General features: G+C 41.9%; 2 protein-coding genes across 2 annotated transcripts; both read right to left on the bottom strand.

The window, feature by feature from the left end:
* Positions 1 to 95: 95 nt before the first annotated feature.
* On the bottom strand, positions 96 to 8762 carry c9h19orf44 (chromosome 9 C19orf44 homolog). The gene is made up of 9 exons (XM_061078210.1): positions 8400 to 8762; positions 6302 to 6441; positions 5705 to 6167; positions 4205 to 4544; positions 3634 to 3713; positions 2536 to 2971; positions 2230 to 2310; positions 817 to 983; positions 96 to 528 (listed from the first exon to the last, which is right to left on the bottom strand). The coding sequence occupies exons 1-9, from the start codon at positions 8529 to 8531 to the stop codon at positions 469 to 471; spliced, it is 1899 nt and encodes a 632-aa protein (XP_060934193.1). The 5' UTR covers positions 8532 to 8762; the 3' UTR covers positions 96 to 468.
* Positions 8763 to 8984: 222 nt separating this feature from the next.
* Positions 8985 to 21179, bottom strand: LOC133011224 (high-affinity choline transporter 1-like). Its single transcript, XM_061078928.1, has 9 exons — positions 21110 to 21179; positions 15239 to 15387; positions 15018 to 15161; positions 14753 to 14906; positions 12796 to 13013; positions 12256 to 12720; positions 11151 to 11409; positions 9638 to 9790; positions 8985 to 9100 (listed from the first exon to the last, which is right to left on the bottom strand). Exons 1-9 carry the CDS (start codon positions 21177 to 21179, stop codon positions 8985 to 8987), a joined length of 1728 nt encoding a protein of 575 aa, XP_060934911.1.
* Between the last annotated feature and the right edge of the window lie 1845 nt (positions 21180 to 23024).

The raw sequence follows: 23024 nt of genomic DNA, 5'->3' as shown, positions 1-23024 counted from the left end.
TTTATGATTAGTTATGATTTGAAAAAAGATTTAGAAGGAGTAATAAGATACTAGACTGGAACTTTATCCAATGCCAAACAACAGAATCACAGTCATGAAGGTTTAAGACTGTTTATCATTATTTCCTGAGAATATACAGAGGACAGCGTGCACATTATTTCACCAGTGGAAGGAAGGGGTGTCAAGTCCTATAAATGACTCATTAAGACAATTAAAAAAAGCCTGATCCATTCACAATACTAATATCACATGATTCTAACTGAATGGATGACAGGTTTTTCTCACTGAAGACACTGTAGGCATGTGTTGTTCATGGCATTTGACAAAGTGACAACAAGTAATTCATACAAAATAAAAAATATCAACTATTTAAAACTTTATATATGGCAACTGTCTCTTGCGCTGCACCAGCAGATTCAGTGATCCAGTTTGACGGAGTCATCGGTCACAAACAGTCGTCATCTCCTGCTACACCTCCTCTACGCCTTTCTCCATTGTGAGTTTGGAACATCTGTGCTTGCGAATGTACTGTGGAAAGAATACAAAACTGCTGTAAAAGGTTTGTGAGTTAACTTCAGCTCTAATAAAGCCTCGCGTTTGAATATAACAGCAATTTATTGGGTGACAGGTTTCTGCTGCATCACTGGTCAAAGCAGTCAAATTCCTCTCTTGCACAAAGTGATAGTGGGATGGGAGAATCTAATTTTATTGCTCCACAAATTTCCATTTTTGTCATTTCATTGAGACATTCACAACTTCACTCTAGAAAGTAATTGTGTGTGGGTGTGTGGGTGTGTATAAGCAATGTGCTCTTACCTGCATGGTGCCCTCCAGTGTGGTGTATCTGTAGTTGGGTGGTTCCAGACTTTGCACCAGGCTGGAGTGAAGGTGTCGGCTGCTCTCGATGAACCGCCTCGTCAAGGCGAGCTGCTGCTTCAGCATTTCATTGACTACAAACGCAGCTGGGTTGAAGGTGCTGACAGCTGAGGAGGACGACATGGGGCACACTTTAAAAGAATACTACTAAGACTAAAGCACTCATATAGGTCAGCTTGGTGAAGACAAAGTCTGAGAGAAACGTCATAACTTTAGGTAATGTGTAATTTTACAGGGTGAATATACGCACTCATGTGTTGTCTGTGTTAATAGTAGGAATATGGAGCATCTGGTTAACATATACATTGCTCAAAAATTTTTAGAACACTTAATCTTCACAGAATAACACAGTCAGTTAAACTTCAGGTTTATCAATCTGTCCATTTAGGAAGCACAAGTGATTGTGAATCAGTTTCACCTGCTTTGGTGTAAAGGAAAGTGACAACAGGTGGCAAAAGAAAGACAACCCCCATAAAGGGACTGTTTTTACATGTTGTGTGACACTTGTGTGAAGGATCCTGACACTAAATGATTGACTTCATCACTACACAAAACATGATTTGTCTACATGTTAGTGGCAAAATGCAGTACAATTAAAGAAGGAATTTGACATTTTAAGAAGACATTTTCTGCCTATTTATAGCTTGAGCAACATCCAAGTAGCAGCTAGCTAACTTTGGACAAAATGTGGAGACGGGGGACACAGCCTCAACAGTGAGAAAAATAATAAATAAGAAAAAATGTAGAAATTCAATCATCTACCTGCACCCCTAAGCCTCACCAAATGATATCTCTTGGCTGGGAGTTTACACCTGTTCCCACTCTTTTTTCTAAGCCAACTGCTTTGTGACCAATGTAATATTGAGCATTAACTTACCAAATTTAGCAAAAAGGAAACAAGTGTATTCACCAAAATATCTAATCCTCCTTCAGTTGCAGTATGGCATGAACACATTTTGCTACCCTAGTACTCACAGATAGTTATAACTTTTTTTATTTTTTTTGTAAACACAAGTTCTTGCAGGTATTGTGTGAATTGGCTCAAAGCCACCCTGCACACTTCAATAGCATTTCAGCAACAGATGGCGCTGCAGCGACATGGAAAGAGTAAATGGGCACCTGAGAGGAAATTATGCATTATTTTCTTATTGAACAAAACCCAGATATTCTCCTCAGTGGACATCCTTGCTACTATTAACAAACTGGCACTGATGTGTGTCTCCATGTGCATATTTGTCAGTGCATCGACGTTCTGGTGCAGATTTTAAACAACTGCCGATATTCTATTATCAATATAAAGGATTGTTATGTCTGTTTATGTTGTCTCTTATTCTCTATTTCACTGTCTCTTACCTTCCAGTGTCTCTGCACTCAGAGTGTAAGCAGCCACTGGCGTGGGCTTTATGTAGGTTGTGGGGTCAAATGCAGCTACGCCTGCAGAGAGGGAGAGAGTCAGAGATCAGAAACAGACAATTTTTGTTTAGTCATAAACTTCGCGTTAGGGTTAGGTAAATATCATACATGTAGTTATTTTACTGTCAATGTCATTATCAAATGAATCCTGATAACTTGATGATTAACCTACAGTACGTGACCATGGTGAAGAAAGGGGCCTCTACAACATCATAAATACAATATGAAATATACTGTATGACTGACCAGTTGACCATGTGTGCGACATGGTATCAGGCTGCGTCTGTACTGCGGCCTCTTTTAAAACCTTTCTTTCTGAAGCCCGTCTCCTCGACTGGTGACTTGAGGTCCTGCGGCCGTGTGACACTGAGGATCTGGAGTCACTGCTTTTGCTGAATGACTTTGATGTTTGACTGCGACCTGGGGTCTGTGAGATTGTGTCCGAGAAAGTGCTCGAGTAATCGTCTTCTGTCCTCTCACTGGACACATCTGAATTCGAAGCTTCCTCTCTGACCTTCAACGCCACCTCCACTTCATCTCTGTCTCCCTGCAGGTGCTCTGAAACCTGGCTGGCACTGTGATTTGGCTGTGACCTGCTCTCACTCTCAAAGTCACTTTGATAGTCCAATATGTCCTCCTCCTCTTTCTCTTGCTGTTCCTCTTCCCTCTCCTTGTGTTCTCTCTGTTCATGCAGTAAAAAGGAAGCAAAAAACATCAATCCATCAGGATATCAGAAAAGATTCCCATTACTTTGGATTACTATGGCCATAAAATACATATATTTGTTAAGGTTTATGCTTATTCAAGCCATTATTCTTATCAACAATAATGATGGCTTGAAATACAATTTAGAAAATAATTCCAGAGCACTCATACATTATTTGATCAAACAGTTGATTAAAAAGCTAAACATTTGAAGCAGCATAAATGAAAAAATGTTATCACTAAGATCAGTGGACCAAGCTGTAAACATATTAACAATTTATCATGTGGAATATCCAAGGCTTTGTCTAGCTCCTGGCTTTGTGTAATGTTTGACGGTGAGTTAATCAGAGCTTCATATAAAACAACAGAAGCTGCAAACAGAGTAGCTGATGGGAACTTACTGATTTGGATGAAAATACTCAGTGGGTTTGTCAATCAACATTTTCACATTACAGTCATTGGATCTATCATTATACACGTATAATAATAATTATTGCAGCTGATGCTGTTAATTTTAAGTTTGTTAGTAGAAATTATTGTCAAAATTCCACAATAATATTATTTTTCACTTTTGTACGGGTATGGAATGTTTGTTTTTATTATACTGATCTAATTATAATTTTTTCTGTCACTGCCCACCTCCTGTTTTGGTGTTTCCTCTGTAAATCCAAACGAAGCCGGGACAAGGTCATCTAACGTCATCACATTTATCTTGAAGTCTGTAATAAAACAAGATCCGAATTTTATAAAATGACAGCGTATATCAACACAACTGCCATGTGTGCTAATAGTCGTACAGTAATACACAAGACATCAAAAATTAATAAACAAGAACATTTGGGTATTTCTAGGTTGCTGTGTCTAAGGTGATTATCCTTTTTAAACACATTTATGTTTTAAAGGTAAATGCTGAAGGGTAAAGTGATTAAAACTCTCTTTTAAACTCTACAATGGAAAGATCTATGTACCTTGTTGTCCATCTAGGATGCATGAGATAAGGAGTTAAGAAAGAAAATGATTAATGAACAAAAGCAGTGTGTTACTTCTTTTGTATGAAAAATGATAGGCTGGATATTTGCACACTAGTAAACCATCTCAAATAAAATATTGTGACGTATCACTGAGGAACTCTGTTTACATACGATTCTATTGACTCTTGACGTTTTATCTCTTACTGATGTATCCGATTGGTCGTGTACACTTCTCTCACCTTCAGATGAAACTGAGCTCATCTCGCTGTGGGAATCTGAAGAGCCAAGCGCCACTGGGAAGAGCTCGTCCAGAGAATGCACCTCACTGTGGCCTGACATGGAGGAGAGGGAGCGCTGTGGACTGGCCATCCTGCGAGCAGAGTTCCCTCTCCTTGGGGGAGAGGGGGTGGGAGACAGCGCAGAGGGGCTGAACTGGGCCTGGACCTGCCCAGTGAAGCGAAAAGGAGACGAACGGCGAGAAGGAGAGGTGGGAGAGCGAGGTGGTGCTGCATTGGAAGGTGGCAAAGGAGGAACAGCACCTTGAGGAGTTGTGGAGTGGACCTTCTGATTACTTTTGCTCTGTAAGAGAGGAAAGCAGAGAGTTAGTGCATCTTTTGTTTTGTAATGTAAACAACCACTGTCTTAAAATACAGATTTTGAAGTGTGAGACTAAACTGATTTGATATGTGCAACCACCAAATGCACATTTCTGTGTCTGCTCATCCTCCTTCAGTGTAAAACTGGAAATGTAGTCCTCCAGGTGTATGCATGACGCCATCAATGAAGGCATCAATCATGTGCAGATCGAATTGAATCAGTTCAACTGCTCTTTCGACTTGTAGATGTTTCTCTGATGTCTGTCAAGCATGAATCTACATGAATCTATTTTTAATATGAAGTTAGCTTAAGGCTCTTGATCCTTATAGGCCCTGTTCACAAATGGATCTTACTCCCACTTTCTCTATGCAAATATATATCATTCATCAAGGGTATGCAGAGTGAATCAAAACAATACAAAATACAATTTTATCAATTCCAAATAGTTAAAAACTAAGTAGATAATCAATTTGTGGCAGGTCAATGTGGTGTTGTGGTGACCACAAATAAATCAGTGTATCTGATATAATGACAGGTGTAAAAACACTTTCAGGATGCATTTGTGTTCACACAGTGAAAAGAATGTGTAAACATGTGTCCAAGATAAACTCTGAATGTGGTTAGAGTGATCATATCTCACATGTGATCAGTTCACCCAAGATGGATGCTAATACCTGATTTGAACAGGGCCTCAGGCTTTTCTAAGGATTAAAAGTAATTATATTCAGAATTCTATGTGCATTCACGGCTGCCGTGCTAATAGTGCCTGCTAGCAATAATGCAGCATGAATTTTTCAAATGTGAATATGTACTGACTCCATAATTGCAATTTGCATCATCTGAAGCATGATGGGGAGTGTGCTGCCAAATTCGAAATACTTACATGTTTTTCATCATGTTTCTCATACACTGACACTTACTTGCATCTTATGGATATGTTTGCTGTGCAGTAAACCTCTATCCTCTATATAAATCTTACCTCCATTATTTTTCTGAAATTCATCAATCAAAATTATTTGAAAAATGGTTTTAAAACATGTAATGTAACAATGAGTGAAATGTGAAATGTTGGCATTAATCTAACACATCCTGATAACAATATATAATAACATTGCTCTCTCAGACATCAAAGTTAAAGGTACCTTGTCTGCTGTTCTCACAGAAGCAGGTATCCCCAGCTTTAACAAGCTGTTGTCTGTTGAATCCAAAGAGTCTCCGAGCAGTTTCCTCATGTCCTCTTCATCACTTTCCAGATTCACACCTCTTACAACTCTCATGGACTTAATCTCCAAACGTGCCAAAGAGAGATCTGCATCAGCAGCTCTGGACCTGGACCTGATGCCCACATCTGGTCCATTTGGAAACCCAGAAGCAGCAGCAGTGTTGGTGCTGTCAACGGCTCTGGCTGCTGCTTTGTTCTTGAGGAAACGTTTCCTATTTAGACTCTGGTCACTGCTGGACTGAACCGAGACAGGCACACTGGTTGTTTCTGGTGGAGGAGAGATTCGCTGTCTAGCTTCTTCCTGGACCTGCTTTCGGCTGCGGAGGCTGCTCTCAATTTGAGCCAGTCTACTCAGAGCAGCAGTCTGGGAGGATGACATACATCTGACCAGACGGGGAGCGATTGATGAATCAAGAGAAGAATAAAGTTTTAACAGTGATTATTTGAACTGAAACATCCATTCTTTTCACTCAGGTGCTCATTATGACATCTGTTTTTTGTATCTACAGAATCGTACCTTGGCTCAGGGATCTGCTGTGTTTGGCTCTTGCTGACAGGTGACTGGTTGCTGTTGGTTGCAGACGGTGGAGCCTTCTTCAAAAACCTGCTCCCTCCTCCTCCTCCTCCTCCTCCTATAGAGCTCTGCGGTCTGACGCCCTGGGAGAAGAGAAGGAGACGAGGTCAGGCAGCATCACAAAAAGTGGCAGCTTGTTGTCAAACTTGCCTAACAAATTATCCACTCTTTATGTTCTGAATGGAACAGCATCAAGCACAATATCTTCACAGGATGTTTGCCTCAGCGTTGGGCGACTGTAACTAAGAACATTTACTAAAGCAATGTACTTAAGAACACATTTGAGGTATCTAAGTGTTGGCATTCGGCTGGTCCACTACATCTCAGAGGGAAATATTGTACCTCTTACTCCACTTTATTCGTCTGACTAACGGAGTATCTCCAGATGTGTTGATGTTAAATGTTTGTGATAAACTGAAAGCTGGTTCCTTGTTGGGAAAATTCAAAGATGGAGAATGCATCGTCACAAAGCTGAAAACAGGCTGTTTTCATGAGCACTGTCTTGTTTCTCTTCCGATTGTATACATCTTTGACCTTTGCAACAGTGCAAGACATCAAAGCAATCTATGAGGACTGACACTCTCACATTAAAGCAAACTGACAACAAGGAATGAATTGAATCCTTTGATGTTTTCTGTTATATAAAGCTGGACGGAATTAAATAGTTATTAAAAAACAAGTTATCTTCTTTCAGTTCAACATATTCAAAGTAATCACCTGAACAACTAAACTCAACAGTGCAGTAAATCTATGAAAAGACCAGAATGGCACACAATATGAATGACCAACAGCTGATACATTGTGCCTCTGTACCTTGTAGAACTGAGGGCAAAGGAGAATGAAGAGAAGAGCAGACAAGAACTGCAGAAGATGAAAGAAATGTTCATCATGTACGATGACAACATGCGCCAAGTAATATAACACAAGAGAAAACAACTGAGGGTGACAGAAGAGCTGTGTGAGTAGTTAAATAGCACTGTTCAAAAGGTAATCTGACACATGACTAACACCTGGACCCGCGCCACTGCCCTGAGGTGAATTACTCTGCGGAGGTAAACAAGAGACTCCTCTGATGTTTTTTAACAATCACTTTATAAAAAAACAGCTGAAATCGTTACTGGAATTATGTTCCTGGATAAACGGCTAACAAGTTAAAACCCATCGTTGAGTCCTAATCTCTAAGAAAAAAGTCTGTCTGCAGGAGTGTGTGTGTGTGTGTGTGTGTGTGGGCCACGTCTCTGTTACTCCTCACAAAAACTGATAATCACACGTATTTAGTTATTGATCGATGATGTCGCATCATGACTCTGGATCATTCAGCTAACTTTAACACTAAAGTCCTGACTTTGTGCGTCATGTTACGTTACATGTGTGTCATAAACTCTAGAGCGAATCAAACAAACAAAAAGTTTTTATGGTCCAAGCCATCAAGTGCGGACCACACAGTGGAAATGTAATGTTTAATCAAGGCTGTAAAACGAGGCTTACTTCCGGTTGCCAGTAGGTGGCGCTATCACTACATACTGACAAATGGATCTGTTCAGGACGGGGCTGTGATGAAGCTTGAGCAATTTGGGGCCAATTGGACGTTCTGCTTTTTCAAAAATATCAAGAAGCTTTTTTTTTTTTTTTTTTTTAAATATACTTTCAACTCTGCAACACTGAATAGACAGCTATTACTGATTCAGACGGTAAGTATTGAGTTTGTTAAGTGTGATGTTTAAGTTCAGCATAAACTGCTGAATAATTGTTTATAAAAGATAAACTTGTACCAGGCAACTGCAACATTCAAATTATGATCAGATAATAATCCACTACTAAAATAACAATTATATAATATGTCATCTCATTAAAATAAAAGGAGCCCATTGCACCTTGACATGGATCATTGAATCTGGCACGTTTACATTTGATACCCATGAACACTTAATTAAAGATAGTGATTGTGAATACAATGAAATCAAGGAAGCACTTTGACATTATCTTATTAGGACTTTACTCCGTGCTTCTTCCAGCACTGTGACAGACATGACAGACTCACGGTGTGTGGGGGTGCTGTGGGTGCAGGTCGCTGTGTGGCCTCAGCAGCAGCGGCTCCTCTGCTGCTCCTCTTGGCGGACAGCAGCTCCTCAGCCCGGTCCAGGGCCGAGCTCCCCCCGCCTCGTTTCCACATCTTCACACTGCGTTGTGCTAACAGCAGCCACGCGTGTTTACAACTGTTTCATCCTGCGTTACAGGCAAAGGTACTAGCTAGCTAGTGGCCAATAGCATGTTAGCTGGCTACTGGCTAGCTACACACACGGTGCATATTAATAAAATGTTCGTCATAGATTGATTTGTAGACCTTCATGATTCTCTGAGTTACTGTGTGATGTAAACAGCTTACGGAACACTATGGAGTCCCTTGTTTCCATGGAGGAGTTTCCTGTTTTTTCTTCTTCGTGATGTTTATCGCAATAGGCAAGCTACCTTGTTGCGCATTACCGCCACCAACTGGTGTGGAGGGTAATCGGGTTATCTATCAATACAATATCTAAATGATGAAATATTTAAAATAATCATAGTAAAAGTAATACTTCGTCTTTCTTTAGGGAAAATAGAAACCTTATCAATCATGCTCTACTTCTTAACCTGCATCTGTGGCTGAGCGGGAGAGCATCCGCCTCCAGACAGAAGGGTTGGCAGTTCCATCCCAGTCTTCCCATCTGCATGCTGAAGTGTCCTGAGGCAGGATGCTGAACCCTGAAAGGCAGCACTGAAAAGTTCCCATGAATGTATGGCCAACTGTAAAGTACTGTACTCTAAAGCACTATAGTGGTCATCACGACTATAAAAGCACTGTATAAATACAGGTCATTTACACTAAGCCTGTCTAATATCTGACTTAAATCAAGTCATATGTTTCATGTGTTTATATGTAAAGACAATTTATAATTAGCACTACACATGTGCTAAGATGCTGTTGTATCTTTGTTCATTCTGCCCTTGCAGTTGTTATTCTAGTTGAAACCAGCACAGGATCCTGTTCTGTTTACAAAGCATCACTATACAATAGAATCCATGTGCACCACCTACATCTGCAAGATCCCTTCAACAGTCGGCTCCTTTTTGCAGAATCCAAGTGATCTTTTCGATGATCAATCAGAGTCCCAAATTTGAAGTTAGTAATTTCATGAGTCTTAATCGATAAATTAGCTATGTTTTCCCTTCCTTTAAAGGGTGGTGCCCCGAGGTAGCTGTAATGTTAATTAAAGTTATTATTTCAGATTCATATTATACCTCTGTGTATATCATACAATGTAAGCTCTCCAGGACTTGACTTGTGGACAAACTGCACGAATTCATGGACGTTGCGAGCCGGGTAGCTGGACACATTACAGCCAATCCAGTCGTTGTGGACAGCGTAGCCAATGCCAAACCCATCAGGCACCACTGGGGAGAAGCCCATATAGCTCACAGCTGAACTGGTGTAAGTTGAAAACATTGCTGTGGTGTCAGTTTCAATGTCTATAGCAATTCTAAGTAGGTTTTTAACTCTGTTCACACTGGATAAAGAAAGAATCTCAAGTCAAAGCGTGTGTGCATAGAAAATAACATTAGATTTTTGCTGATATGCACCACTACCATGATGAAATGCAATGAGGATGCTTGTTGATTATATATGAATTACACTGCTGTGCTTCCCCACTAAACATTAATCCACATTAACATGGTTGTCCATATCCAATTAGCCTAGTCCTGTAAGTGTTTGGGGGGAGGAGTAGGACCCAGACGCAGAGTATTAAAATAAAAAGGTAATTTTAATTAATCAACCTCTTTAACTAAACAAACGTGAACACTAAATGGACAAAACAAAAAGCACAAGGAAGCTTACACAAGGCTCAGGAGATCAGGACAGGGCAGGACAGAAACGCAGAACAGAACAGCAACATGAACGACCAAGAACAAGAGGAGCAGCAAGAACAATTTAACAAGGACAAAGGGAAGGACAGAGGCTTAAATACACACAGGGAAGGCAGGGGCAATTGAACACAGGTGTTACACATGAGGACTGGGGCTGACAATCACAGACAGGAAGTGAAGACAGAAACAACACACAAGGAACATAGACTACAAAATAAAACAGGAAACAAAAACACAGTGTGAAAACAAACAGGAGAGTACACAAAACACACTTTTACAATTTATAATACAAAGCACCAAGTCCCAGATCGTTACAAGTCCTGGAACATGCTCAGTGCACACTCACCTGCACACTGTGAACAACAGACAGGCCGAGAAGATTTTTCTAAATTATCTGTGTCCATTTCATTTTTCTGTATGTAAAGATTATTGAGGCAACCAATTACAAATAACAATTAAATTTCAGATAATTTAACTTTTGAAGACCTTCATAGGGTTCATGCTGTGTGTGGTTGAAATCCTCTCAGAACCTGATGGGAAGAGTTTGCAGGTATTCACCTCATCTGGTGATATTCAGCCAGTCTCCCTCTGTCTGTGTTCTTTCTGTATTTTACATTTTGGGAATCCGCTGAAAACCACTCCTCTACCTCCTTTTAAGTTTAATTATTGGACTGTTTGTAATACACTTAACATATCATGGTTCAGCATGACCCTCCCTGTGTCTCTCTGTGTCACTGGATTGTCTCAGTGGTTCCTCGGCCTGTTAACTGCCACAGACTGTTTACCTGCCGCAGACTGTTCACCTGCCGCAGCTTGTTCACCTGCCTCAGGCTGTTCACATGTCAGCCTGTTCACCTGCCGCAGGCTGTTCACATGTCAGTTTGTTCACCTGTCAGCCTGTTCACCTGCCGCAGAATGTTCACCTGCCGCAGCCTGTTCACCTGCCTCAGTCTGTCCACCTGCCGCAGGCTGTCCACCTGCCGCAGGCTGTCCACCTGCCGCAGGCTGTCCACCTGCCGCAGGCTGTCCACCTGCCGCAGCCTGTTCACCTGCCTCAGTCTGTCCACCTGCCGCAGGCTGTCCACCTGCCGCAGGCTGTCCACCTGCCGCAGCCTGGTCACCTCCCTCAGCCTGTTCACGTGCTCCCTCTAGCATAAATTTTTGGAAAATATGGTGTCTCTTTCCATTGCTTTGTGGACGATATTCAAATATACTTGCCGCTGAAATCTTAATACTAAGAGCTCACTGCAGCCCCTGTTTAGTTACCTAAATGACATAAAATCCTGGATGAACTTTAACTTCCTTAAACTAAATGAAAACAAGACTGAGGTTATTGTATTTGGACACCCTGAATTGCTGGATGTGGGCTGGATCTTGTTTATTTAACTGCTTTTGTAGTAGACCTGATGGTGAGACAATCATTTCACTGCTTATTAACTTATTATTATTATTATGCTCGTATGTGCTAATGAAAGCCCAAATTTCCATGGTAAAGTATCTATCATCGTTATGGAGACGGACTTTTAGAAAATGGGACCTAAAGGTAACATCTATATAACGTGAATAAGATTTATTCGTCAGGTTTATAGAAAAGGCCAATTTTCTCGCAGATAGCCTCATTTGCTGTTGTAGGTCATAAAGAGGCAGACAAAATAAAGTAATAATTGCCCCATAGAACACTGATAATCATAACTGTTTGCACTTTTACATGGAAAAGAAAATCGAGCCTTTGAGACATGTGATTTGTCAATAGTCATAATTTATTAACAGAGTGTCCACTTTCCATAACAAGTCGGTGTTTTGAACGTATACACGATAAATTAACAAATGATGTGTGATGTGATGTGATAGAGCTTCTTGGTCTGTGTTAGAATTGAAACAACAGATAGTCAGGGACTCTAACACTCTGAGCTAATCATTGGCTCTGAGGCCTCAGTCTGAGGACATGTGTTATCCAGTGTCTCTTTCTCAGTGTCTTCTTTGGCCCTATGTACCAGTGTCAGCTCTCGTGCTGATTGCTGGACTTTCACCTTGAACACGTCACACTTCTCAGGTAACAGGCCTTTGTTGAAGAGCACAGATGTCAGATAGGAGAACAACGCGATGGCAGCAATGGCAGACAGCATGGAGATGGTCTTAACTGGAGCGTACTGGACATAAGCTCCATCCTCAAGAACACATCCTGGGAAGTGGAGGACAACTGGCAGTCCGAGTGATGGGAGTCCACTGAGAACTCTGAGCACCAATCCCACCACACAGCCCATAACAGCTCCGTAACCATTGGAGATATTGACGAAGAGGATGCAGACCAGTTGAGGGAAGATTATGATGTAGGCTACTTCAGCACCAAGAACCCAGAGGAGTAAGCTACTGTTTTCCTGGCTGGTTAGTGACGTACCAACCAAACCCACGACCATCACAGCAACTCGGATCACCCACTGAATCTCTCTGTCTGATGCCTGGAGAAAAAGTAGAGAGGAGGAGGTGAAGAGGTGTGAGATACTAACTATTATCTTTCAATTTAATGTTCTCACCTGTGGCCTCAGGATGTTCTTGTATATGTTGGAGGTGAAGACAGAAGCAGCAGAAATCAAAGCAGAATCAGCAGAGGACATCACAGCAGCAGCAATACATCCAGTTCCAATTATGGAGATGAAGGACGGAGTAAGGTGCTGTAATGTGATGGGCAGGACTTGAGCCGCTTCCCCACGTTCATATGGAGATGGAGAACCATAAGACGTCAGGTTCCAATCTGAGGAGCAGGCCAAAGAAAATTCATACAAAAATAAAACACTAGAGTTGACACTGTATAAAGTGATCAAGGATAAAGTAATCAACCGTCCAAATCGTCAACAGCATCACTTCGATTCAAAGGCTGGTTAAATAACTTGGTTATAGTGATCAAGTGGTCTGCTTACAGTGATCAGTTCGGATGTTGGTACCGGGTATTTGTTAACTAAAGTTCGGCCCACATGATTAGTCAAAGCCTTGAGCACAGGTTCTTCGTTCTGGAGACAAACCAGAGCCTCCAGAACTCAGTCTCCCAGGGTGCCTCAACGTCATACAAAGGTGTGAAATCTGAACGGAGACACAAGTTTCAACCACTATTGGTCCTTCTGGGCCCCATAACCCATGAGGTCACCAGGCCAATATAAGCCCAGTTCTCCCTTCCTTTTTCTCTTTCTACACAACTCTCTGAGAGGAGAAGTGTGGCTGTGCAGCTCACTTGCTCTTTTCAACTCATCCTTTCGACTCAACTCTCCAAGAGGAGGTCACCTCTCTTTCTGCTCAACTTCAATGGAGGAGAGGTGCAACTTTCCACTCAACGAGCGAGGGAATCTTCCTCCCAATCCAAGCTCTGCCAACCTTCAAGCAGGCCTGACTGCAGCAGACTGATAAAACCTTCCAAAAGGCAGCGACGTGAGGGCCTGCCTAAGAACCAGCTCAAGAGCTGCATCCCACAGCAGAACCACAAAAAAGGATCCATAAACCAGCAAGACGACTTCACTGAACTTCGAACAACACATCATCTTTTTTCACTTTTCATGGACAGGTAACACAACTGGTCTTAATAATTATACTAGGCTGAGCAAAGACTATTCATTTGATTCTGTGTGATGTTTATAAGTTTGATTTGTGTTGCTGTGATATTTTGGTTATAAGTTATTTGAAAGTTAATGTTAGTTATGTTATGCTCTTCACAGTCTTTCTTTGCATGCAACTAGCTACTTTCTCTAACCTGGCACAAACAAACACACACACACGCATATCTCAGCACACATCTCTCTGACCCCTGGTATGTTTACCGTGTCGTAAACATATTAGGGGTCCTGTTTTCATTGTGGCCAGCCTCCATTTTGAAAGCACACTCACTCACAAAGACACACACGCATACTCACGTACACATATTAATATAGTAAGTACACCTTAGTGATTTGTGTTTTTATACTTTATTATCTTCATAATCAATGTTTTTCTTTCACAAGTGCTGTTTACATTAATGTTGCACAAGTGTGAATTTTGCCAACCTCTACACTGTCAAGAACTCTATATCCTTCAAAATAACTATCTATATAGTTATTTTGGTTATAGTTATTAATTTAATTGTTAATCAAATATATAGTTAGAGCTTTCATTTAATTGTGTCACGTTTAATGTATCAATTGCACAACATGGGGTCTTTTTTGTATGGACGGTAAAATAGTTATTTTCTTGCAGTTGACTCTGTTGCACTAATTATTGTGACTCAGCACTTTCTTTTATATGGTAATGGTTCAACCTTGGTTTCAAAACCCAATGATAGTACACAAATCAACAAAAGGTCACCTTGCTCGATAGCTGCTCACTAAGTTATGCAAAGATGTTGCTCCTTGGTTTCCTGCGATTTAACCATTGATTTAACATGTTTTGTTCTTTCGGTAACATTAAATACAACAGATAAGTGGATGTTAGATTTGACAGTTTAAATTAGTATGTACAAGTTGTCAGTACCTGTAGATGCAGCAGCTGCCCCAAGCAGTATTGGAGGTGTTCCAAACACAAGTAGGAGAAAAGCAGCGACTAAGCACGAGACCTTAGCTGTGACTAATGAAGAAGCTGCCAACGCCCTCTGGTGAAAACACTGAAATCCCATACTTCCCAATGCCTTGAAAATGAAACAGAATTAAATATATGAGTCATGTGTCTTTATCCTGAGGAATTCTCTCAACACTAGTGAAGTACATTTGACATCAGCCACAATTTTGCTCCATCTTACAAACATCAAGAATTCATCCATCATGATCCCAGTCTTCTTCAGTCCTGGTGCACCAATCCAGGGAGCGTGTAAGGTGTTGTTCATTAGTGTCTTGCTGATGTCCAAGCAGTTAGGGTTCATCAAGACAAAGGGAACACACAGCCACTGCAGAGACAAATACAAATGTAAGTAATGGACAAGGACTCAACCATTTTATAAAACCTTAAAGAACAGCAACTCACCAAGCTAATGAATATAAGAACAAGCTGAATAATATCAGTGTAGGCCACAGAGTAGAGACCTCCCAGCACAGTGTAGATGATGACAACTGCAGCAGAGCTCCAGATACACAGAGTGTAGGGCAAATCCAGGACCACACTCATGGTGCCTCCTGTTAAACACCTTGTATCAGTGGAATTCTACATTTATACAGTCTGTACAAGTATCACTGACTCATATTCCTTCAAATACTTTTATTTTAAACTGACATTTAAACACACACACATATGACGAGAGCTTAAAGTGGGTTAGGGTTAGGGTTCCTCTCTGTCAGAAACTGTATGCTTGAGTGCGTCCTATGGGATTATTGTAAATCCCTATGTAACTGTCAGCAAAACCGGCCAGTTTATGCAGACTGTTTTATTCTTTTATTTTAGGGTTGGGCTATATATTGTTCTTATGTTCAACTACGGTTTGGGTTATTTTCAGTTTTATTTTGTTGTCTTTTACACGTAGCGACTCCCCTCGCATAGTTACCTGCAGCAAAGGAGCGGACGGTTTTATTCGACACACCAGTGTTAATTTCGTTGACGATAACGAAAAATATTCGTTAACGGCCCTTTTCCCATGACTAAGACGAGACGAAGACGTAACGAAATGGATCTTTGAAAATAAAAACTATGACAAAATCTATTTTAATTTTCGTTAACGAGACGAGACGAAACGAAAATGTTGGCGGTTGACTAAGTCACAACAATTTTAAAAAACATAATCGTATCAGGCCGTCATGAAGTACCCGGAGCGACGAGTGTGTGTGTCTGTGTGTGCTCCCAGACAGCGCACCGGTCCCGAGGCTCCGCCCCCTGCCGCCGTGCACTCGCTCAGAGAGACACAGTGAGATCAGAGCTCGTTCACTTGAAGCAGGCCGGTCACTGACTCACCGGCTGCTTCTTAACTATGGAAACAGTGAAAACACAGAGTTCCTCTGGTCTCAGCTGCTCTGGGATCAGCGCCGCAGCTTCTGGATCAGAGCAGAGGCTGCAGCTGGTTTCTACCGAGCTTCAGTTTCTGTGTCCTCCTCCAGTCTGATCTGCTTTCACTTTTTGTTTTCACATTTCGCCAACTCGCCAGTGTAGGGAGCGGAGGAGCGGAGTAGTGCGAGTGAATTTAGGTTGGTTAAAAACCAGTCGAGCTGCTGCATTCTGGATGAGCTGCAAAGGTCGGATGGCAGTAGCAGGTAGACCTGCCAGGAGGGAGTTACAGTAGTCGAGGCGTGAGATGACCAGGGCCTGGACCAGAACCTGCACCGCCTTCTGAGTGAGAAGGGGGCGTATTCTCCGGATGTTGTAAAGCATAAATCTACAGGACCGCGTTGTTGCAGTAATGTTGGCAGAAAGGGAGAGTTGGCAGTCGAGTGTCACACCCAGGTTCCTAGCAGTCTGAGTGGGGGTCAGCACGGAGTTGTCAAAGTTAATAGTCAGGTCATGGGTGGGAGAGTTTGTCCCTGGCTACAGCTATATTTTTTTATTTATTTCAAAATAGGGTACTTCTTATTTCATACATTTCCCACAAATATGGGGATGACTCAAATAACCCTACATAGTTCTGCGTTTAATTTATTTCAAAGTAGGCCTACACTTGCCTGTGTATTTTCTAGAGATGAGCCGGATACTCGGCTGAAACGAGTATCCGGTACGGATAAAGCACTTTTGCCGAGTATGATTATTATACGAGTAATCGGTGTCATTATCTGTGCTCGGACTGAATGAAAATCCTCACACAGCGTCACAGCGCTCCTCCCGTCACACACGGCTCTGCTCACTCACTCACAGAACAGCTCTCTGTCTCTCAGTCACTCAGGTTCACTGCGCATCGGGACTGTTCCATAGGCTCAGTCAAGGAAGCAGAAATGATTCGTTCATTTCCCGACTGGGTCTTCCGGTACGAGTCTTTGGAAAAATTTTCACGAGACCTGCATTGGCTCAGTAGAGGAGCGCTGGAGATGCGAGGGGCGTTCACTGTCTCCCGGAGAAATGAACACTCTGTGTTTTTAGTATAGAAAGACGTGAATTATATTTGTTCACAAGTCATAATGACTGGTTTTGTTATTTTCACTTTACATTTACACTTACTTTACAGTAAAGTAACCCTCTATTAAATACAGTACAACATGACAGTTTGTATGGTTTGAAATTGTCATTTATTATCACACTGGCATTTAATTATCACGGCAAACAATTACACTGCACTAAACTTTAAGTGTTAATGTAAAGTGAAAATAACAAAACCAGTCTGTATGACTTGTGAACGAATATAATTCACGTCTTTCTATACTAAAAACACAGAGTGTTCATTTCTCCGGGAGACAGTGAACGTCCCTCGCATCTCACTCACACACACACACACACCTGGTGTGGAAATAAATTTAAAAAAAATAAAAATAAAAAAATCATAAAAAAATTTCAAAGTTAAAAAAGAAAGTTATGTTGAACCAGCCCACTTCCGGGTTAAACCACACCCACTTCCTGGTTAGGCCCACTCCGAGTACGGATACGGATAATTCATATGGTTAACAGATACAGATAATGCTATACTCGCTCATCCCTAGTATTTTCTTCTCCTCTTCATAAGCATTTGGTGTTTCCCTTTGTTGTAACAGGTAAAAATATATTAAATGTCAACAGTTTTCTTTATTGTTGTTCTATAATTTCATAAATGCAATAATCTACAGATTAGTATAGTATAACTTTATATAAAATTTTATCAGCTTTGTTATCAAATATGTTTTGCGGCTCCAGACAAATTTTATTTGGGGGAAGAGGGGGCAATATGGCTCTTTTGATAGTAAAGGTTGCCGACCCCTGCTAAGTACTTAAGTACTGAATGCTAGACTAGTATGCAGTTGTAGACACAACACAGGGGGTCCCTGGACCTGATAAGGGAAGATAAGGAGTTTAATGTGGCTATTAAATGTGACTAAAACTAGACTAAAATGTAATTTGTTTTCGTCGACTAAAACTAGACTAAAATGTAATTTGTTTTCGTCGACTAAAACTAGACTTAAATGTAATTTGTTTTCGTCGACTAAAACTAGACTAAAACTAAGAAGGATAAAAATGACTAAATGTGACTAAAACTAATATGCATTTTCGTCAAAAGACTAAAGGCTCTTATATACTACTACGTGTCCGTTTCTCGGTGAGTTCTCAGCAGGGGGCAAAGACTCTTTTTGATTTTTACTTCTCCGTCAGTCTACGTCCGGAAAAAATTCACCGCCAAACCCATAGGTGGCGCAACGGAAGACGAGCTCAGAGAAGCCTACCCCATTTGGGAAGAAGTCCACGTGTCTCTGTTGACATGTTAGCTTGCCTCCCACACACTGAACCATGGCAACTTACAGAACTAAATAAAGTGACACCCAGCGGGTCAAAATGCTGATGTAATCGTTTCTTAGCGCAGCGGTTCCCCGGTCTTGTTTCCGAACTGTGTTGCTGATTCCACAGCTTGAATCTGCTTGAGGCTACATGTAGCTAGAAGCTCGAGGGGAGCTAGCTCCCCCCCAGCTTCCACACACAGTCAGCAGGGACTCCGGACACTAACTACTACCCAGTGTTTGCTTCTAACCTGACGGTATTATAGAAACAGTGTCATGATAGAAGTGGAATTAAAGTCGTGACGGCGGGTTCTTGCACTGTTACCACCGCAGTTAGCATGGTGGCTAGCCTAGCCCGCTAGCCTAGCCTGCTAGCGCCGTTTTGAAAGCTCGTTATAACCGTCTGTGACCGTGCACACATGCCCTCAGTGCTCGAACGAGCCACCGTCAGCCGGACAACTCCGCTGGCTTAACACACACGTCACATTAATCGTAGAATCATAGTTGTGTTTGGGTTTGATGCTACATGGAAGTAAACAGGAAGTAAACAGGAAGTTTGAGGTCCGGAAATACGGAAATGACGTCATACGGAAATGATGTCGTTCGCGGACCAATCACAGCCAAGAGCGGTCCGTCGGGTCTCCAATAGATAGATAGATAGTTAGAAAAATCAGACGTGTACGAAAAGCTGTACGAAGCATTCGGAGAGGGCGTTTCACGACGGATAGGGCGGTCTTATCTGTCTGTAATAGAAGAAACGGAGAGGCATAAATTGGCCTTTAGACTAAGACTAAATCAAAAATAGCTGCCAAAATTAACACTGCGACACACCTGATCCCTCGTTTCCGCCCCAGAGCAATAAAATACCTGCCGTCACCCCGGCACAGATAGGAGCGGAAACCAAACCGGACGCCAGCTTTGCGGCATTTCTCGGACCTAAAGAACCATCCAAACAACTATAGCTTAACACCCCTCGCCAAGCGGAACGAGGTAAGAAAGCTGGTCCCATTTACTTTGCTGCGGGTAGTGCGGACGGGAGTCGCTTTGTCACGTTAACGAGTCAGATGTGTCTCACGTGGCGATTTGTTTGTTCATTGTATGTTAACGTTCGTGTTTGGTTATAATGATTAAAATCTTTGTAACTTGTAAACTGTCATTACAGTTTTACGGTGTCACTACGGCAAGCCAGAAGTGAAAATAAAGAGCCGTGTAACATCAGTTCAAGAGACTCAGCGTTTGTGTGGAGAAGCGGGGGGCCGTTACACCCTACGTCACTTCTTGCCATAGAACACTCCCCGATAGCTCTATCCAGTCCAGGGTTTCCCCCAGAAAACTTGCTAAGCCTGGTGGTAGGGCTGCTAGAAGGCACCCGCGGGGGGTGGGGGGGGGGTGGGGGGTTGAGTCGGATTTTGATCTGGACACCATTGTTTCTTATACTCTAAACATGTTGCACTTTGTTTAATATGCACACCTAACTTTTTTATTTTGATAAGGGGTTAAATAGATACTTTGATATCTTTTTGAGTTGCACTGCTGACTTAACTTATAAGCCCTCTTTTTTATTTATTTTTATCACGTTGGAGTTACTAGTTTAAACCTACAGTTTTGCACTTTAATATTTGAGCCTTTGTTTACATTTTGTTTTGTTCTGCATTATATGGTGACATACAGTTTGTTGTTATCAAAATAAAATTAACTAAATTGAAATGGTCAATTTGATTTTTTTGGAGGAAAATTAATCGTTTAGATGAATCGACTAATCGATAAAATAGTCGTCACATTAATCGATAGAAAAATAGTCGTTATTGGCAGCCCTACCTAATATTAAAAAAAATTCAAGTTTGCTGTGAACATAGCAGTCAGGCCTCTTATTTCAGAAACAATGAACCGTAACAGTTTGGTTACCAATAAAAGATAAGCGCACTACTTCTTTGCTTTCAGCCAGCTACTCAAACAGACAAGCAACAAAATAACAAACAAACAAAATACACAGGCAAGTGTCGGCCTACTTTGAAATAAATTAAACACAGAACTTTGTAGGGCTATTTGAGTCCTCCTCATATTTGTGGAAAATGTATGAAATAAGAAGTACCCTATTTTTAAATAAATAAAACCAAATAGCTGCAGCCTAATCGTGTAACGGACTAGGTTTATGTTTATGTTCGGTTTTGACTTATGTTCAGTAAAACACTGTGTTGAAGGAGCGTTCTGATGTCTGAGGGTCAGTGAAGGCGACGTATGTTCAGTAAAACACTGTGTTAAAGGAGCATTCTGATGTCCGAGGGTCAGTGAAGGCGTCTGGGTGGGACATGTGACTGTTTGGACCAATAGGATGGTTGCTTGGGGATCGGGGCACAATGAGGAAGTGAAGTGTTGTTGATGTGCGCGAGTGACAGATTTTTTTTTTTTTTTTAAATAAAAAAAACATGCGACGCTTAGCCTGGCGGGGGGGGAGTAAGGCCCGCCAGGCCTATACAGCACTGGGGGAAACCCTGCAGTCCCCCACCACCACTCGACCCACCAATGCATGGAACCACCATAGATTTAAGAACCACCCACTTCATTGACGGTCCATCGGTGTGCGCCGCCATTGCATTCTTGCGAGCCTCGGAATCACCTGGATAAGCTATCTAGCAGAATGAAATGAATTCAACCACCGAGATGCTCAGTGCTGGGCTGCACAAATCAGCACAAAGCTCTTCATGTGACTCCAGCTTCAGAAGACACAAGCTTGAGATGGATTGAGTTCATATATGATGGCCACCACCGGAGCCCGGAGCCACCGCGTAGCCCGGAGCCACCGCATAGCCCGGAGCCCGGGAGATGAGAGCACGAAGCCGGGAGAGTGAGCTGTTGGTGTTTTTTCCAGGTAGGAGCTCGGAGCTGCTTCACTGTGTTGATGTTGTGGTTGTGCTGCCTCAGCTGGATGTGACTTTGTTGTTGTTAGCAGCAGCAGCTAACGCTGGCTTCTGTGTGTGTGTTTTTCCCCGGTAGAAGCAGCATGTATAAATACAAATAGCCCGGGTGGCGAAGCGGAGGAGGAGGAGGGGGGGAGAGAGCTGCGCCTTATAACTTTTATGGCTCTTACAGATGTGCTCCACGCACCCCGAGCTGCACGAACCGGTGCCGGTCACCAGCAGCTCGTTGCTGCCTCCGTCGCTTGCTTTAAAATAGACTCATACCGGGTTTTAAGTGCATTTCGCCGCAAAAGTTGCAGCAGTGTTAGCTTCCAAAGCTAGCCCCCACATCCCTTTGTCTGCCTGTGTGTGTGTCTGTGTCTATCTGTGTGTGTGCGTGTGTCTGTGTGTGCGTGTGTGTCTGTGTGTGTGCGCGCGCTCAGAATATATGCCCTGTATGAATAAATATACACATACAATTATATACTGTATACACACATATCTAATGCATTTAAATAAATGTACATCTTTATCAGAAGGTGTAGTAGTTTTAAAATTGTAGCTTCAATGAAGAAACACAACAAACAAATACAGAAATATGTGTAGGACAGTGACTTAAAATTATTTTAACAACCTTACATATGCTAAGGAGAGATTTAAGACGTGAAAGTGGATGTGTGTGTGTGTGTGTGATTGACAAGGGGGGGGGGGCGGGGGGAGCGGGGGGACTCAAAACAGGTCAATCTAAAGAGGGCTGTTTTAGACATGGTAAAAAGGTTTTAAATGATCCTTGTGGTATTTTGACCAAAAAATGTTACAGACATGTCATTAAGACCCCAAGGAACCATCTCAACTTGTGGTAAAATGGGCATAATATGTCTCCTTTAATTTACACTAACACTTACCCTTTGTTTGTAGGGAGAAAAATGTCTAAATGAACAGGTTCTACTGATCGTCAAACGATCATTGTGAACCAACCCATAGTGGAGTTGAAGTAATTGTTAGAGATGAGCCGGATACTCGGCTGAAACGAGTATCTGGTACGGATAAAGCACTTTTGCCGAGTACGAGTATTATCCGATTAATACTCGTCAATATCTGTGCTCGGACTGAATGAAAATCCTCACACAGCGTCACAGCGCTCCTCGCCTTCACACACGGCTCTGCTCGCACACTCACAGATCAGCTCTCAGTCACTCAGGTTCACGGGTCTTTTCCGTTAACGTTTAGGGTTTCTTCAGCTTGAAGTTTGTTTTTATTTCAGTTTGTACTTACTTATTAACCAGTAGAGTTCTGTTAAACGTGGGTTCGTTCAGACGTGGTGCTGGTAGAAGCGACTCGCGTTGCGTCTCTGCCTGTCGGAGATTTTTTTTTTTTCTTCCGCTGCATCGCTCTAGTTCACATGAATGTGATTATACCGTGTTTGTTTTAATTATCCTCATCCGAAACAGGAGAGACCCGCTGTAACAAATCGCCCTGCTTAAACCCCAGGGGAAATGTTCTAGGCTTTAATTTTAAGGACACGGGCGGACCCGACCC

This window comes from Limanda limanda, chromosome 9, assembly GCF_963576545.1.
Source record: "Limanda limanda chromosome 9, fLimLim1.1, whole genome shotgun sequence".
Taxonomy (NCBI): Eukaryota; Metazoa; Chordata; class Actinopteri; order Pleuronectiformes; family Pleuronectidae; genus Limanda; species Limanda limanda.
Note: the sequence above shows the minus strand (reverse complement) of the source record. Positions and strands in the feature narration are given on the sequence as shown.

What these genes read in the sequence shown, in the direction of transcription:
- c9h19orf44 (XM_061078210.1), bottom strand. Translation starts at nt 8,531, where the DNA reads ATGTGGAAACGAGGCGGGGGGAGCTCGGCCCTGGACCGGGCTGAGGAG. An exon ending in CCACAGCACCCCCACACACC is followed by an intron (nt 6,442 to 8,399) that starts GTGAGTCTGTCA and finishes CTCTTCTCCCAG; the next exon opens with GGCGTCAGACCGCAGAGCTC. An exon ending in CTGTGAGAACAGCAGACAAG is followed by an intron (nt 4,545 to 5,704) that starts GTACCTTTAACT and finishes CCTCTCTTACAG; the next exon opens with AGCAAAAGTAATCAGAAGGT.
- LOC133011224 (XM_061078928.1), bottom strand. Translation starts at nt 21,179, where the DNA reads ATGGCGGCGCACACCGATGGACCGTCAATGAAGTGGGTGGTTCTTAAA. An exon ending in TATGGTGGTTCCATGCATTG is followed by an intron (nt 15,388 to 21,109) that starts GTGGGTCGAGTG and finishes GGTGTTTAACAG; the next exon opens with GAGGCACCATGAGTGTGGTC. An exon ending in ATTGTATGATATACACAGAG is followed by an intron (nt 9,101 to 9,637) that starts GTATAATATGAA and finishes GCTGCCTTTCAG; the next exon opens with GGTTCAGCATCCTGCCTCAG.